Consider the following 17265-nt stretch of genomic DNA (forward strand, 5'->3'; position numbering starts at 1 on the left):
ATCAAAGTAAACCATCTCATTTTTTATATGTTCAGGCATTCTAAAAAAGGTCAGTAACTTTGCTTGAGATCCATAATTTGATATTTCAAAATTAATCATTTCTGACAAAATAATTTATATTGGCTATAGTTCTGAGGATGATTATTCTTTTCATATTTTTATGTAGTATAGATGACAATTGACCTTATTTTATCTTTAACAAAATATTGTTGTAATAAATATGCATAGAAGATAAGAGACAGTGGTTTACTTTTTAAGTAAGAGACTTTTAAGAGGAGAAAAGCTCTTTAATGAAAGGATGTATATTTTATACATTTCTGCAGCTGAGAATGTTGCCAATTACCTTGAGTGAGGTGTGTGTGAATCAGTATTTGCATGTGCCCACTCAAACCAAAAGCTAATTATAAAGGGTATAGGAAAAACTGGATTAAGCATACAAAGTAAAATCCTGAATAAATTATTCAAAACATGAACTATGGTTAAAAAAGAAAAACTTTCATCTGGATTCCTAACTCCTGGATTCTTTGTTCCTTGACATTTGTGTGATTCCACCTAGGACCCAATAGCCCCTACTCAGTACTTATTTTATATGGTTCTCCCCAGAGAACCCTCCTCCTCGAAAGTTTGTGCATCTGCAAGCTTCAGAAGGAAACGCTGCAGAACTGCAACTATTAAAAAACTGGCATGGGAAATCTGGGGCAGGAATGGGCAGGAGAACAAGAGTATTCTATCTCAGGACTGAGGAGTGGCATAGAGAAAAGAGAGTCACTGATAAATGACAGAGACCACTCCCAGCCAAGAGAAGCACAAGGAAAGTGATATGAGTAATTGTATTTCTAGTCATATCCCCAATAAACTACCCCTTTAAAATATCTGCACACTCTTATTGCTATGTTAGATGGTTATTTAAAAACACTTTTTGGGATATACTGATAGTTTCAAAACCTGTGCAAGAGGGGCTGGCCGGATAATGTCTATGTGTGTTTAGTCTGCTTCCTCTATGGCTTCAAGTCAGTTGGTTCCAAAGAGCACGGTTCTTTGACTTACTGAGGAAAATTACGCAACAGGTTAAAAATAATTAAAAACTTACAGAAGACAATGTGAAGATGTTTCTTATCCCACATGGGATAAGAAAACTCAGGATGGGAGCATATACAAAATTGAAGGTATAATTCAAACTTTCAAATAATATCCAGTTTATGAAACCTTTAATCAATTGCAGAATTTATGAATTTAAGGCCTCCTATAGAGTCCTGATGTTGTAATACAGGTCATGGACTCAGATTTCTAATGGATTATACTGTTTCTTGGTCAAAAATAACAGACTCTTCACCAAGAAAATAGACATATGATCATATATGTAAATATGTGCATACAATTTCAGGAGGTCTCTGGACACCTTGAAATCCATAAATGAAGAATCCTAGGTTCTTATAAACTCAATGTTTTAGAGAGTTATGTGTAGTTGACATAAATGAACATCATTATCCTCGTGTAAAATCGACAGTGCATTTAAAAGAAAAATTTTAAAAATAGAGCCGCAAGATGCATTTGATATCAAATTCTTGAACATTCATAAAGAGAATTTCAAGGGGAGGGGCCAAGATGGCAGAACAGCATGGAAGTTTTTTTGCATCTATCCTCTCTGAAATGCAGCCAGATCAACACTATCCATCTGCACACCTAGGAAACCATCTTGCACACCTAGGAAACTAATTTGAGGATTAACATAACAATCTGCATGACCTGAACCACAGAACTTAGCAGGGCTACTCCAAGGAACAAATCAAAGCACACCTGGTGGAGGGTCCAAAATGTCACTACGAGTAGGGTAATAAAATAGCCAAAGTCACAACAACAAAGAACAAGTAACAATCTCCCAAAAAAATACCTCCTGAATGGCCAGGCCCTGGACAGTGTATGACCATCATTTAATATAGCAGTGCTGGCAGGTGCAGAGCACACAACAAGCTTTTAGAACACATAAGGGACAGAAAACTCGCCAAAATGACAAAACAGAAGAATTCTCCTCAAAAGAAATTCCAGGAAATAGCAACAGCTAATTAATTTATCAAAACCAATTTAACCAATATAACTGAACAAGAATTTAGAATAATAGTCATAAAATTAATTGCTGGGCTTGAAAAAAGCATAGAGGACAGCAGAGAATCTATTGCTATGGAGATCAAGGGACTAAAAAATAGTCATGATGAATTAAAAATGCTATAAATGAGGTGCAAAATAAAATGGAGGCGATCACAGCATGGATTGAAGAGGCAGAAGAGAGAATAGGTGAATTAGAAGGTAAAATTATGGAAAAAAGAGTAGGCTAAGAAAAAGAGAGAGAAAAAAATCCAGGAGTACTAGGGGAGAATTAGAGAACTAAGTGATGCAATCAAATGGAACAATATCCATATCATAGGAAATCCAGAAGAGAGAGAAAAAGGGACTAAAGGTGTACTTGAACAAATCATAGCTGAGAACTTCCCCGATCTGGGAAAGGAAACAGGCATTGAAATCCAAGAGGCACAGAGAACTCCCTTCAGACATAACTTCAATAGATCTTCTGCATGACATATCATAGTGAAACTGACAAAATACAAGGATAAAGAGAGAATTCTGAAAGCAGCTAGGGATAAACGGACCTTAACATACAAAGGTAGACACATGAGGGTAGTAGCAGACTTATCTACTGAAACTTGGCAGGCCAGAAAGGAATGGCAGGAAATCTTCAATGTGATTAACAGAAAAAAATATGCAACCAAGAATCCTTTACCCAGCAAGTCTGTCATTCAGAATAGAAGGAGAGATAAAGGTTTTCGCCAACAAACAAAAACAGAAGGGATTCATCACCACTAACCAGCCCTACAAGAGATCCTAAGGGGGACTCTGTGAGTGAAAAGTTGCAAGAACCACAAAGTACCAGAGACACCACTACAAGCATGAAACCTCTACAGATATCACAATGACTCTAACCCATATCTTTCAGTAATAACACTGAATGTAAATGGACTAAATGCTCCAACCAAAAGACATAGGGTATCAGAATGGATAAAAAAACAAGACCCATCTATGTGCTGTCTACAAGAGACTCATTTTAGACCTGAGGACACCTTCAGATTGAAAGTGAGGGGATGGAGAACTATCTATCATGCTACTGGAAGTCCAAAAAAAAAGGCAGAGTAGCCATACTTATATCAGACAAACTAGACTTTAATTTAAAGGCTGCAACAAGAGATGAAGAAGGGCATTATATAATAATTACAGGGTCTATCCATCAGGAAGAAATAACAATTATAAATGTCTAAGCACCAAATGCGGCACACCCAAATATATAAAACAATCACAAACATAAGCAACCTCATTGATAAGAATGTGGTAAATGCAGGGGACTTTAATACTTCACTTACAACAATGGGTAGATCATATAGACAGAGAATCAATAAAGAAACAAGGGCCCTGAATGATATATTGGATCAGATGAACTTGACAAATATATTTAGAACTCTATACCCCAAAGCAACGGAAAATTGCTCATGTGCACTCTTCCCAAGTGCACATGGAACATTCTCCAAGGTAGATCACATACTGGGTCACAAAACAGCCCTTAATAAGTGTAAAATAACTGAGATCATACCATGCACACTTTCATATCACAATGCTATGAAACTTGAAATCAACCACAGAGAAAAGTCTGGAGAGCCTCCAAAAGCATGGAGGCTAAAGAACATCCTACTAAAGAATGAATGGGTCAACCACGCAATTAGAGAAGAAATTTAAATATATGGAAACAAATGAAAATGATAATACAATCCAAACGCTTTAGGATGCAGTAAGGCAGTCCTGAGAGGAAAATACATTGCAATCCAGGGCTATCTCAAGAAACAAGAAAAATCCCAAATACAAAATCTAACAGTACACCTAAAGGAACTAGAAGCAGAATAGCAAAGACACCCCAAACCCAGAAGAAGAAGAGAAATAATAAATAAGCAATATAGAATCTAAAAAATAGTAGAGCAGGTCAATTAAACCAAGACTTGGTTTTATGAAAAAATAAACAAAATTGATAAACCTCTAGCCAGACTTCTCAAAAAGAAAAGAGAAAGGACCCAAATAGATAAAATCATGAATGAAAATGGAATTATTACAACAAATCCCTCAGGAATACAAGCAATTATCAGGGAATAGTATGAAAAATTATATGCCAATAAACTGCACAACCTGGCAGAAATGAACAAATTTCTAAACACCCATGCACTTCCAAAACTCAAATGGGAAGAAATAGAAAATTTGAACAGACCCATAACTAGTGAAGAAATTGAGTTAGTTATCAAAAATCTCTGGGGAATTCTACCAGACATTTAAAGCAGGATAATACCTATCCTTCTCAAGCTGTTCCAAAAATTAGAAAGGTAGGGAAAACTTCCGGACTCATTCTATGAAGCCAGCATTGCTTTGATTCCCAAACCAGACAGAGACCCAGCAAAAAGAGAGAGCTACAGGCCAATATCCCTGATGAATATGAATGCAAAAATTCTCAACAAGATACTAGCAAATCGAATTCAACAGCATATAAAAGAATTATTTACCATGATCAAGTGGGATTCATTCCTGGGCTGCAGGGCTGGTTCAATACTCACAAGTCAATCAATGTGATACATCACATTAATAAAAGAAAAGATAACCATATGATCCTGTCAATCGATGCAGAAAAAGCATTTGACAAAATTCAGCATCCTTTCTTAATAAAGACCCTGGAGAAAGTCAGGATAGAAGGAACATACTTAAACATCATAAAAGCCATTTATGAAAAGCCCACAGCTAATACCATCCTCAGTGGGGAAAAACTGAGAGCTTTCCTCCTGAGAAAGGAACACGACAGGGATGTCCACTCTCACTGCTGTTGCTTAACATAGTGTTGGAAGTTCTAGCATCAGCAATCAGACAACAAAAGGAAATCAAATGCATCAAAATTCGCAAAGATGAAGTCAAGCTTTCACTTTTTGCAGATGACATGATACTATACATGGAAAACCTGATAGACTTCACCAAAAGTCTGCTAGAACTGATACACAAATTCATCAAAGTCACAGGATACAAAATTAATGTACAGATCAGTTGCATTTTCATACACCAATAATGAAGCAACAGAAAGACAAACTGATCCCATTCATAACTGCAACAAGAATCATATAATACCTAGGAATACACCTAACCAAAGATGTAAAAGATCTGTATGCTGAAAACTACAGAAAGATTATGAAGGAAATTTAAGAAGATACAAAGAAATGGAAAAATATTCCATACTCATGGATTAGAAGAATAAATATTGTTAAAATGTGAATATTACCCAAAGCAATCTACACATTAAATGCAATCCCGATCAAAATTGCACCAGCATTCTTCTTGAAGCTAGAAAAAGCAATCCTAAAATTTGTGTGGAACCACAAAAGGCCCCAAATAGCCAAAGTAATTTTGAAGAAGAAGACCAAAGCAGGAGACATCACAATCCCAGACTTCAGCCTCTACTACCGAGATGAATCATCAACAAAGAATGGTATTGGCACAAAAACAGACACATACACCAATGGAAAAGAATAGAGACTCCAGAATTGGACCCACAAATGTATGGCCAACTAATCTTTGACAAAGCAGGAAAGAATATCCATTGGAAAAAAGACCGTCTCTTTAACAAATGGTGCTGGGAGAACTGGATAGCAACATGCAGAAGAATGAAACTAGACCACTTTCTCACACTGTTCACAAAAAGAAACTCAATGTGGATGAAGAACCTGAATGTGAGACAGGAAACCATCAAAACCTTAGAGGAGAAAGCAGGAAAAAACCTCTCTGACCTCAGCTGCAGCAATTTCTTACTTGACACATCTCCAAAGGCAAGGGAATTAAAAGCAAAAATGAACTATTGGGACCTCATGAAGACAAAAAGCTTCTGCACTGCAAAGGAAACAATCAACAAAACTAAAAGGCAACTGATGGAATGGGAAAAGATATTTGCAAATGACATATCAGACACAGGGCTAGTATCCAAAATCTATAAAGAACTCACCAAACTCCACACCCGAAAAACAAATAATCCAGTGAAGAAATGGGCAGAGGACATGAATAGACACTTCTCTAAAGAAGACATCCAGATGGCCAACAGGCACATGAAAAGATGCTCAACATTACTCCTCATCAGGGAAATACAAATCGAAACCATACTGAGATTCCACCTCCCAACAGTCTAAGTGGCTAAAATGAAGAAATTAGGAGACTATAGATGCTGGCGAAGATGTGGAGAAATGGGAACCCTCTTTCACTGTTGGTGGGAATACAAACTGGTGCAGCCACTCTGGAAAACAGTGTGGAGGTTCTTCAAAAAATTAAAAATAGAAATACCCTATCACCCAGCAATAGCACTGCTAGGAATTTACCCAAGGGATACAGGAGTGCTGATGCATAGGGGCACTTGCACCCTAATATTTATAGTAGCACTTTCAGCAGTAGCCAAATTACGGAAAGAACCTAAATGTCCATCAACTGACAAATGGATAAAGAAGATGTGGTTTATACGTACAATGGAATACTACTTGGCAATTAGAAAGAATGAAATCTGGCCATTTGTAGCAACATGGATGAAATGGAGAGTATTATGCTAAGTGAAATAAGTCAGTCAGAGAAAGACAGATACCATATGTTTTCACTCATATATGGATCCTGAGAAACTTAGCAGAAGACCATAGGGGAGGGGAAGGGGGAAAAAAAGTTACAGTGAGGGAAGGAGGCAAACCATAAGAGACTCTTAAATACTGAAAACAAACCGAGGGTTTACAGAGGGTGGGAGAGAGGGGAGAGTGGGTGATGTGCATTGAGGAGGGCACCTGTTGGGATGAGCATTGGATGTTGTATGGAAACCAATTTGACAATAAATTATATATATATACACTCATATAGATTATATGAGTATATATAAATATATATAAATTATATATATATATACACTCATATAGAAAATGGATATATATATAAATATATATATATATTTTATATATATAAATATATATATATATTTTATATATATAAATATATATAAATATATATAAATTATATATATATATACACTCATATAGAAAATGGAAAAAAAAGAGAATTTCTATTCTTTTCCGAGAAAAACATGAAAGATATTAAGTCTTTAAGTAATCTCCACATTTTTTACTAGTTCTTTTTACTTCTACTTTACTAGTGTTTTTTTACTATTTTCAGAATCTTTAAATACTATTAGCTTTTGACCTTAGTTATTATACATTCTTATTGGCATAAATGCGACTTTTATCTTAATATAATTTAAGAAGTTTGAATCTTAAAAATCTGGACCTTATTTATATGGCTGTTTAAATTCTCAGTTGAGAATATATGTCTACTCCCTAGAGATCCTCATGTTTTATTATTACAAATTGTGTCCTCTTTTTTGATGCTATTCAAAGAAACTATCAACACTTTCAAAAGATTCATCCCGGAATCATTTTCTTTTCACAAAGAGAAATTCTGAAAAAAAACTTTATACAGCTTGCTAAATTAACTGGGTCTCCACGTGAATTAGTGTTTAATTTCTGTGTCGGTTGGAATTGCTGTGTCTTTGTGTTTACACCTTAATTGGAAACATGATAAGTAACTGAGCTGCTCAAATGTCTTTTCCTCTCCCAGAGGGCTGTATGCATGGCCTCATGGGCTGCTGGGCCACTTGTGAACATAAATAAGTGGGGATAGACCAACCCTGTTATAAAACTTGTCACATCGCAGCATTCTTTTGCCTTGTAGGACAAAGCACAGTGGAAGGTGCCCGTGGCACAACGTAGGGTTTTCATAGTTGGGTTCACAGAGGTCTTAAAAGAAAGTTTAATTAGCAAAACTGAACTTTCTTTTTTTTTTTTAAATTAAACTCCTTATAAGAATTACAGAAAAGGCCCAAAAATAAGTAGTAACTTTCCTGGAAGGGAAAAAGGAAAGTAGTTGGTAGTTTAACTTATATATGTGTTTCATTTAAGAAATACTTTCTCCGTTGTTAAAAATCTCACCATAAATAACCTATGTAGCTAGAATTAAATCTGTCCTCTCTGGACATTTGCTTTATTTTTAGATTTTGTGTTGATTTTCTTTTGATTAGCAAATGGTACAAAAGACCAAAACGCTGAATTTTTGATTAGTTGTATAACCATAAGACACTTATGAAACCAGAAATAAAGGATACCATTTGAAACACTACTGGAAAATATGCTACCTTCTCTCAAAATCTTCAAGACTCTCTTAAAATATTTCCTTGAAGGATCCTCAGCATTATTATCATCAGTTGATGCTTAAGAATGGGGAAAGCAAAATCTAAAGGTTTTTTTCCAGCAAGTTTCCTTAGCCTGTATTGCCTGTTTATATAGAATATTATAGAGATTTATGAGGCTTTAAAATCCAAGAACTTCTCAGGGTGCCTGGGTGGCTCAGTTGGATAAGCATCTGACTCTTGGTATTGGCATATGTCATGATCTTGTGGTTTTCCTGAGTTCAATCCCCTCATCAGGCTCCATGCAGACAGTGCAGAGCCTGCTTGGAATTCTCTGTATCCCTCTCTCTGCCCCTCCGCCCCCTGCATCGTCTCTGTCTCTAAATAAATAAATAAATAAATAAATAAATAAAACCTTAAAATCCTGCAACTTCTCAAGGACAAAACATCTTTGGGAGCAACACAGTGCCCAGTCCATAATGCGTTTCCAGAATGTGTTTCTAAGATGAGGCACAGATATTTAGGGTAATGCTTTATGTCTTCAAATTACTAGTGGAGACCCAAGTATCATTTGGGGGTATCAGAAGATGGTCAAGAACTCAGACCCTGGAGCTAGATCTCCTGCATTCAAGTCTTGGCTCTGCCAGTTGCTCACTGTGCATCCTTGGGCAAGTTGCTTAAACTCTCAGTGCATCCGTAATCTGAGCTGTTAAACTGAACTAGTATTTATCCTCACCACAGGGGTTGGTATGAGGGTTAAATGAGGTCACACCTGTAAAACCCTTAGAATAGTGCATGGCATATTGAAAAACTTATTTTTTAAAGTTAGCCATTCATTACATATGTGCTGACTTAGATGTAGTATCTATTTTTAAATTACCTACACAAAAGTGTTTCACAGAAAATAAAACAAGAACAAAGGCAGCATAAAATTATTTATTTGTCACATGGTTTAATTCAGTTTTGAACTTAGGTATTACATAGTATTTCAAGTCATGAGAATGCTCTGATGCATTTTGTTCCTTCCTACCTAGTGGTAATTAAATAATTGATTGGTGTATAATCAATCATTTCACTATAGTTGAAAGCAAAAAGTCATAAACCAGATCATTTTAAAACACGTACCTTTAATTTTATCATTGTCATAACACTTTTGTAAATATGGATGTAATAAAAAAAACAAGAGAGCCACTCTTAAAAATTCATATGTTATTAAAATTTTGCAATATGGTTAGTGTCTTAGAGTGAAAACAAAATCTAACATTAGGCATCATTGGCAGTAACTTTCATTGTCAACAAGACATGTCTAATTACAGAGAAGTCTTTTTTCCCATATGGTAATTTTCAGTAGGCAGGATAGCACTGAATATTACTGAAGTTAATTGATGCAGATGGTATGCCACTGTTCTCTGGAACTGGCAGGAAAATTACGTCTCATTTCTCAAACCTCACACCTTTTATTTACTCTGAAACAAATCTAGATGAAGAAATGCTACAGATTTCACAAATGTAGTCCCTCCTCCTAATTTCTGCTCAGCGATTTTATCATTGGGTAAAATAATTTATTCTTCATCATTTTTCAGAGCATTTGGATGGCTTCTAAATTTAAAAAATAAAATAAAGAAACTAAGAGAAAACATGGAACCAAATCAACAGAGTCATCATGTAGATTCAGGAATTTCAAATAGATTTAAGGTTAAAACCAACTCCAAATTAAGCAAAAAAACACGTTTCAGGTACAAATGTGTAGAGTACAAAAGACAGCATAGCTTGTTAATGGGGATAAGAATCTATTTCCTACAGAAGCTATTCCAAAGAAACTATGTATTATAGTGTGTCATTTAAAGTAATAAAATACCCATTTTGATTATTTTACTCTAGGAGAAACCATCTTGTTCTTTAACAACTTCAAACCTGTCAATTTCAGGTGTGTAGGATTTAAGTAGACTTCTGAGGCCATCAAGAAAGCTCCTAAATATACTGACATAGCCATTTTTGGTTATGAACCTTTTTAACTCTGAAAACCACTTCTTAGTTTAGGACTTAACATCAAGCCAGTAAGGTAGGATATGATATTTGCATTTATCCATTCATTCTTTAAGTTGTTATTGGGTGATTCAGTATTTAGTATAATGTACTATTCCCTGTGTTTTAAACACATTTTCTCATTTAATCTCACTTCTCACACAATAGAGGAAGTGTTATTATTATGTAATAATATGTAATATACAAATATACATGAATGAAGAGACAGGCAGTAGCGTGAGTTATGAAAAGTCACTTGCCCAAAGTGGAAAAGTCTTTAATATCATATTATCTAATACTAATCCCACAACTTCTAATTGCACTGTGCAGAGCACACAAGGTGTAAGGTAACCAACTATCCCAATTTGCCTGAGACATAAGAATTTCAGTGCCAAAACTGAGAATTTACTGTATTATATAAAACATGTAACTAGTGGTGATTTTTACTTTGCCATAGGATATAAAAGAATTTTCATGTCCATATCAAACTATAATAAAATATGGAAATGATCCACTTTTGTAAAACTTTTTCTTACATAGTGGGCAACTATAATAAGGGGAAAGCGGATAATTGTGCACAGAAAGGAAGGAAAGTAAATGTACACCAACATTTTTAAGTGCCAACTATTGCCAGACACTGTGCTAATTATGTTGTCTCATCTAATTCTTTGAAAACCATATAATATTATGCTCATTTTTTAAATGCAAAAACTGAAAGAACAAAAATAACTTGTCCAAGATCATGAAGTGAATAGGTAGCAGAGCTAAATTTTGAAGTTTTCTTTCTTCAAAACCATATATTTTACAATGAAAATAATTTAAAATTTATTGATTTGCCATCCTGTAATTTCAATAACTCTTTTCTTGGTCTAGAATCAGTCATAAAGAACATCTTTATATGTGTTCCTTCTGGCATTGCATTTTAAAAAAATGAAATTGAGTACCTATTAGGTGCCTAATTCTGTGCTCAATAGTGAATTTACTGAGAAGAACTAAGCACACTTCCTGATCTCCAGGGCATTTTATAGAGGGAGGCAGACACCTACACAGCAAATACCGATTCCATACCATAAGTGTATCACATACACTTGATTAAGATATAAAAGGAGGAGAAAGTAAACAATCAGTTCTTCCTAAAAGGGAAAGTGATTAATAGAATTGACAGTGGAGACAGTATTTAAGTTCTACTTTTTCTTTTTTAAGTATATGATTTTACCAAGTGGAAACAGTGAGAAGGCAGTCTTCCAAGGAAGACAGGGAGGTACAAGTAAAGCCAACTTCATGAATTATGAGTCCCCTAGATAATTTGAAAACCAGGAGTTAGGGAACTAGTGGGAGGTAAAAGATGACACTAGAACAAAGGCAGAGAAGAGATTGTGAAGGAATTTATTGCCAAGCAGTGTAGATTTTAATTCTGCAGCAAACAAGACAATAAGTAAAGCAAGTTCTAAAAGGAGGGTATGAAACATTAGCCCTTTATAGTAATTGACTGTTTACCTATTTCCGTTCTCCTTTTCACTATACACTCCATGAGAGCAAGGACCTGGTATTGATTGTGTTTCTTCAGAAACTAGAAAAGTACTTATATATAGTAGGCACTAAAAAAAAAAAGTTGGATCATTCTTTGAAACAGTGATTATATAAGTATTAACAAGTACAACCAGCAAATGATTATTGTAATAAGTGAAGCAAGAGAAAATAAAGGCAGAATATGGGCAGTGATAATAGATTTTATATAGAATCAGCACAACTTAGTAACTCATGGACAGGGGTTTGATAAAGTGAAAAGTCCAATATTAAAATGGGATTTCAAACCGGGGTAATTAAGTAGATGGTGATGTTTTTTTAACCCCAACAGGAATATAGGAGGGAAAGCAGGTTCAGGGGAAATGTTAAGATTTTATTTGAATCCCTTAAAGTTAAGATTCACATGGGACATGATATGATAATCACCAGTCAACAGTATAAGGGAAAAATAATTCCCCAATTTTAGTACTTATCTGGTGAATAAAAATAATTATTTAATATATTATAACTTTGTTCAAATTTATTCAAATCCATATCTTTTGAATGCCTTAGAGGGATAAGAAAAGTATTTATTATCAAATCCATTTGAGATCATTATAATTCACTATCTCTACAGCAGAAACAGGGGAGGTAGAAATAGATTAAGTAACTGGCTCCAAAGTCCTGAATTGCACCTGGGGAGGGGATAAATACAGGCAATGTAACCGTCAATCCAAATTATCACCACAAACTTTATTATGTGGTAGATAAAATATAGATATGATATAATGTTAAATAAACTAAAATTGTTTTAAACCTACAATAGAGTTTGGGGGTCATTGTGATTTCTTTAGATTCTTGATATTACTGACATCATATTAGAAATGGCCAAGCTGATACAAAATTCTACATCCAGTGTAAACTCATTGCTTATATGAAAATGTTAAATCCCTGTAATCCCCTTCTTTCACATACCTTCTTGAGGCAAACAAATAAACAAACAAACAACACTATTTCACTTGCAAAATGTTTTCCCTAGAACATTTAAAGAATTTCTTTATTTTGTTTTCTTTAACAACAGCACAAGAAAAATATACTCTTATCACCATATGGTTTCTCAACACCACCCATATCAAAATCATCTTAAGTATTAGGAAACTATAAATTTGAAAAAAAAATCATTAGTCAATAGTACATTAAAGTCCCAGTTAAAGGAAGTAATTTTTGTCTAAAACAGAAAAAGATGATCTGGGATTTTGTGATTCATTGTGTTCAGGATATAAGTGATTTCTTACAGGGTTTTGATTCCAATGTAATTTAACATACCAATAAACATTTCTGGGCTACTTTTTGAAGGAAAATGAAAGAAATTAACTTTTTTGTGTGACTTCAAGAAGTGTTTTTGAAAATTTCTTAAAGCAAGCCATTGAGACTTCTAAAAAAATGTCTAGGGATGTTGAGACTTGACTAACATTCAAGAATCCTGGAGTTTGTCCATTGACTTCAGTACAAAGCAAATAGTAAGTTAATTCTGTAACATGAGGCACTTGGGGAAGTGGCCAAAATTGGAAAACAGGTGAGAAAAGCTGAAATGTTTTGAAACTATAAAAATAGAATCACCTCCAAATATATTTTCCAAGAGCAATAATGTATTGTATAATTTTTACATATTTAAAAATATAACAGACAAGGCACTGTTGCCAATAGGATTCTCTCACCTAGCCACATATTTGAATACCATCCTTTCATAATTTCCCTATACTTATCTATTTTGTTGATTATAAAATGTAATCATAGACTATAAAGTTGCTTGTAATCTTCACAGTGTAACTAACCCTCCTATAGAAAATCACTAGGAAACAAATAACAGGTTAGATTCCAGCAGTATTCTAATAAAACAACTCCTGAGTTTAATAATAGCAGCTCTAAATTGGCATTACTGCACAAAATACAAAAGATGCAGAGCTCAGGTGGGAAGCTTATAATTCACAAGAAACCAGGGGAGTTTTCATTTGACTCTTTATTATCTTTAATGAGAAGATGAAACTTGTCACTGATGAATTTTAAGATTATATAAAGTGTCTCCCAAGGAGTTATAGATAGAACTAATTTCAAAGTACTTGGTATTCACATAGATTAGAATCTTGCTGAAATACTTCAGTGTTACTCTCTGAGGAATTACGAAGTCATTGAGAAAAATCAACTCGTTACTATAAAGCACCTACTCTGCTCAGCCTTACGGAGGTAGCTTTGAGAAACCTAATGAATGGGGGGAGACATAGCATCTATGGGAAAATAAGAGAGAAAAACAACCTAATATAGAACCAGGCACATTTCATAGTGCAGACAATAGATGTGATGGGAATGCCACTAGAGGAAATATCACCATGGGGACTTTCACGGAAGAGGTGTGAGGTGAGATCAGGGAGAAGCAAATTGGGAAATAATCCTGTCAGGGGAATACCAAAAGGGAAAGGAGAGGAGGCAGGATTGAACCAGTATAGATGATAATAACAACAAATGGAGCAGGAGAGGACAGGGCTAGTTAGGAGAGATGAGGTCCAGCAAAGGAGGATAAGCCTTACGGCTTTGATCTATAAATTATGTCTGAGAGGCACCTATGGCATAAAAGTTAAGAGCTTAAACTCTGAGACAGACTACTCGACACTGCCACTTAGCTCTTTGATAGGCAAGTGCTTTAATTTTCTATCTCAATTTCCTTATCTGTGTAATAGGGCTAATAATAATTTGTATTAATACAAGCGAAGTGCTTGCAAGCTCTTTTGTATCAAACTGACATTCTTAGGGAGAGGTATATATATGTTTCTCTGGCAGCATGGTCAAGGTAGATTGAAAAGGTTAACTCTGGGTAGGTGAACTCAGGCAGTCACTGTAGTAACCCAGCATCTCCCCTTAACATCCATGATCCATTACAATTGAAACTGGAATACCGGTCTCAGAATTTCCATATATAAGTATAAAAAATGATCTTTTACTTTCCCTACCTTGCTAACCAAGTGTTTGCATCCAGCTCCTGTTTCCAAGCTCTCTGAAACCAATGGCCAAATAAAAGATTTCATGACAAAGTGTCAGATTTAAAATCTGGATCTTCTAGTTCCTTGCTACAATAGTGCTGACAGTTCATTTGACCTCAGGATTTTCTGATAAAGTTCTATATCTGTGTTTGGGTGAAAGTAATGACTTTGAGGAACATTATGGAAATCCACCAAAATGGAAAATTTCTTTGGATTCTAATACTATGCATGATAAATTGGGAGCTTTATTACTACATTTAACCTTTAGCACATCTTTCTTTAAAATATAGATTCAAATATAAAATCTAGCATTTGCAGACATTGTACTAATTTGTTACAGTCACCCTTTTTAACCCACAAGGCTTTGAGTTCATAACAGAGACATGAATTACAATATGAGGTCTAGTATTTCCATCATTGGTACACATAATTTCTTTCCAGATCTTCTTTGTACTTACGAGGAAAAAATGTGCACAGTGCAGATTCAATTGCTAAAAATTTCAATGAGAAGCAAGGAATATAGAAGTAAAAAATAAGTATGTCATATATGTTTATTTCAGGTAAATATTGTCTCTTCATGTGAAATTAGTTTATCTTTTAAACTTGAGCAATTTGGCAGAACAAATAGATTCTTTTCTTTGAAACAAATCTAAGTTATTTATGTCAAATATTCTACCTAATAGAGGTATTGGGAACTGTAGCAATTGCAAATAGATATGATAAAGAAGAAATAAATGATGTTCAGTTTCTGATTTTAGCTTATGTTACTAGACTACAAAATCAGAGCTACTTATTTTCATGCACTGTCATCAATGTTTTGTTGATCTAATCTATGTCCAATAAAGACATGATCAAGAACTATTGCAAAGCCCACCAGCTTGGTAGCATTCATCAATCTACTGACATTTTTCTCCTTAAAAGCCCTTAAAAGCAGACTATGACTAATGGTTTATAATTTCTTAAAGAGAATTTATGAATTTCTCCTTTCCTCTTTGCCTTAGGAATATTTCAGAAATGCCCAGTCTAATGTAATTCAGCCACAGTGACTGCACCACTATAGGACAAGGTGTTCTGCAAGTGCCAGGGCAGCTACAGGGACTGCTTAAACCCTGCCTTCAGCTTGTTCATGATCTTTTAGGAAAAGCTCAGGACAAAAAGAACATAATATAAACAAGTGATTGCAGGGCTTCAGAAAAGGAAATGCTTAATTCCTTTGTAATTTGTATTCCTTATATGAACTCAACAGAAATGATGCCATAAAAAAAGGGGAGATGCCTACGTGTAATAGGGAGACTTTGTAGAAGCACGTTGGCAAATGAAGTTTCTATTAATAAAATACAAATAATTTAGCTGCCACAGCTGGAAATCTCTTACTGCAGCACATATTTCCGTAATTGCTCTAATCCTTGTGTGTTCTTTTGCTCTTTTTGCAGGCAGACCAGTAATGATTGTGGTGGAATATATGGAGAATGGATCCCTAGACTCCTTTTTACGGGTGAGGTGTTCTTTTCTGATGGCATTTAAATAAGATATTCTGAGTTCTAGATTTAAATCATTTATCATAAATTAATTTTTACATAATGTTATTCATGGATTTTTCCATGAAGAATAGCAACATTTTCTCTAGGGTGCATTTCTCCGATACTGTGATACATTAGTGTGTTACCAATGGGAGGAGTATATACATATAATAATATAATTGATTTCTCCTATAAATTCACATGCCTTATTAATATATATATATTTCCAAATGATGTTATAAAGAGATTAAATGAAACTCAGTTGTCTCACATAAACATTCATTTTGTTTTATCACATTTAACTATTCAGCATGATGTTTTATGCATGATCTATAATGCTGAGCCCCTTAAATTGATGTATATTTACGAATAATGACTCAAGTTCATATCAGAAAACTGGTTTTATCACTCTTAAGTTTGTTTGCCTGACTTTCAGAAAACAAAAGAAAAAAAAAACCCTAGCAGAGATTTTTTTCAGAACAAAAAATTTTAAAGCATTCTTTTAAAAATGACTTATCCTTGAAAGTATGGTGTATACAAAAATCATTTGTCTCACATAGTAGTAGAGAATAACAGAGCAATCTTGAAGTTATATTTCAAATGTATTTATAATGTCTTTAATATTTAAAAAGCCATCATATGCTACAAAAATACTCACTGATAGTAAAAAAAAAAAACCAGAATACAAAAAATAATTACTACAGTAAATATTTTTCATCCCCAGCAGAGGTCACATATTTGAATGTCATTGTATTCTCAAATATTCATCTATCTGCAGAGATATGGCCATTTTCTTACTTATAACATGACTGGACTTTTGCTATTTGGAATATATTATATTATTTTTTATCTTCATTTTCATAGGATAAAAACAGTCTCAAGCATTCTTTCTTCATTTAATTTTTTG

The 17265-nt window shown here is 34.4% G+C and overlaps 1 protein-coding gene across 7 annotated transcripts in view; it reads left to right on the top strand.

The window, feature by feature from the left end:
• The window catches only part of EPHA6 (EPH receptor A6), an 856998-nt gene that overhangs the window by 709588 nt on the left and 130145 nt on the right, over positions 1–17265 (top strand). For all 7 annotated transcript variants that reach the window (XM_027077585.2, XM_027077587.2, XM_027077586.2 and 4 more), the window contains one exon: positions 16272–16333. In XM_027077585.2, coding sequence (XP_026933386.1) covers positions 16272–16333 — 62 coding nt within the window. The remainder of the gene's footprint in view (positions 1–16271; positions 16334–17265) is intronic.

This window comes from Acinonyx jubatus, chromosome C2 (assembly GCF_027475565.1).
Source record: "Acinonyx jubatus isolate Ajub_Pintada_27869175 chromosome C2, VMU_Ajub_asm_v1.0, whole genome shotgun sequence".
Taxonomy (NCBI): domain Eukaryota; kingdom Metazoa; phylum Chordata; class Mammalia; order Carnivora; family Felidae; genus Acinonyx; species Acinonyx jubatus.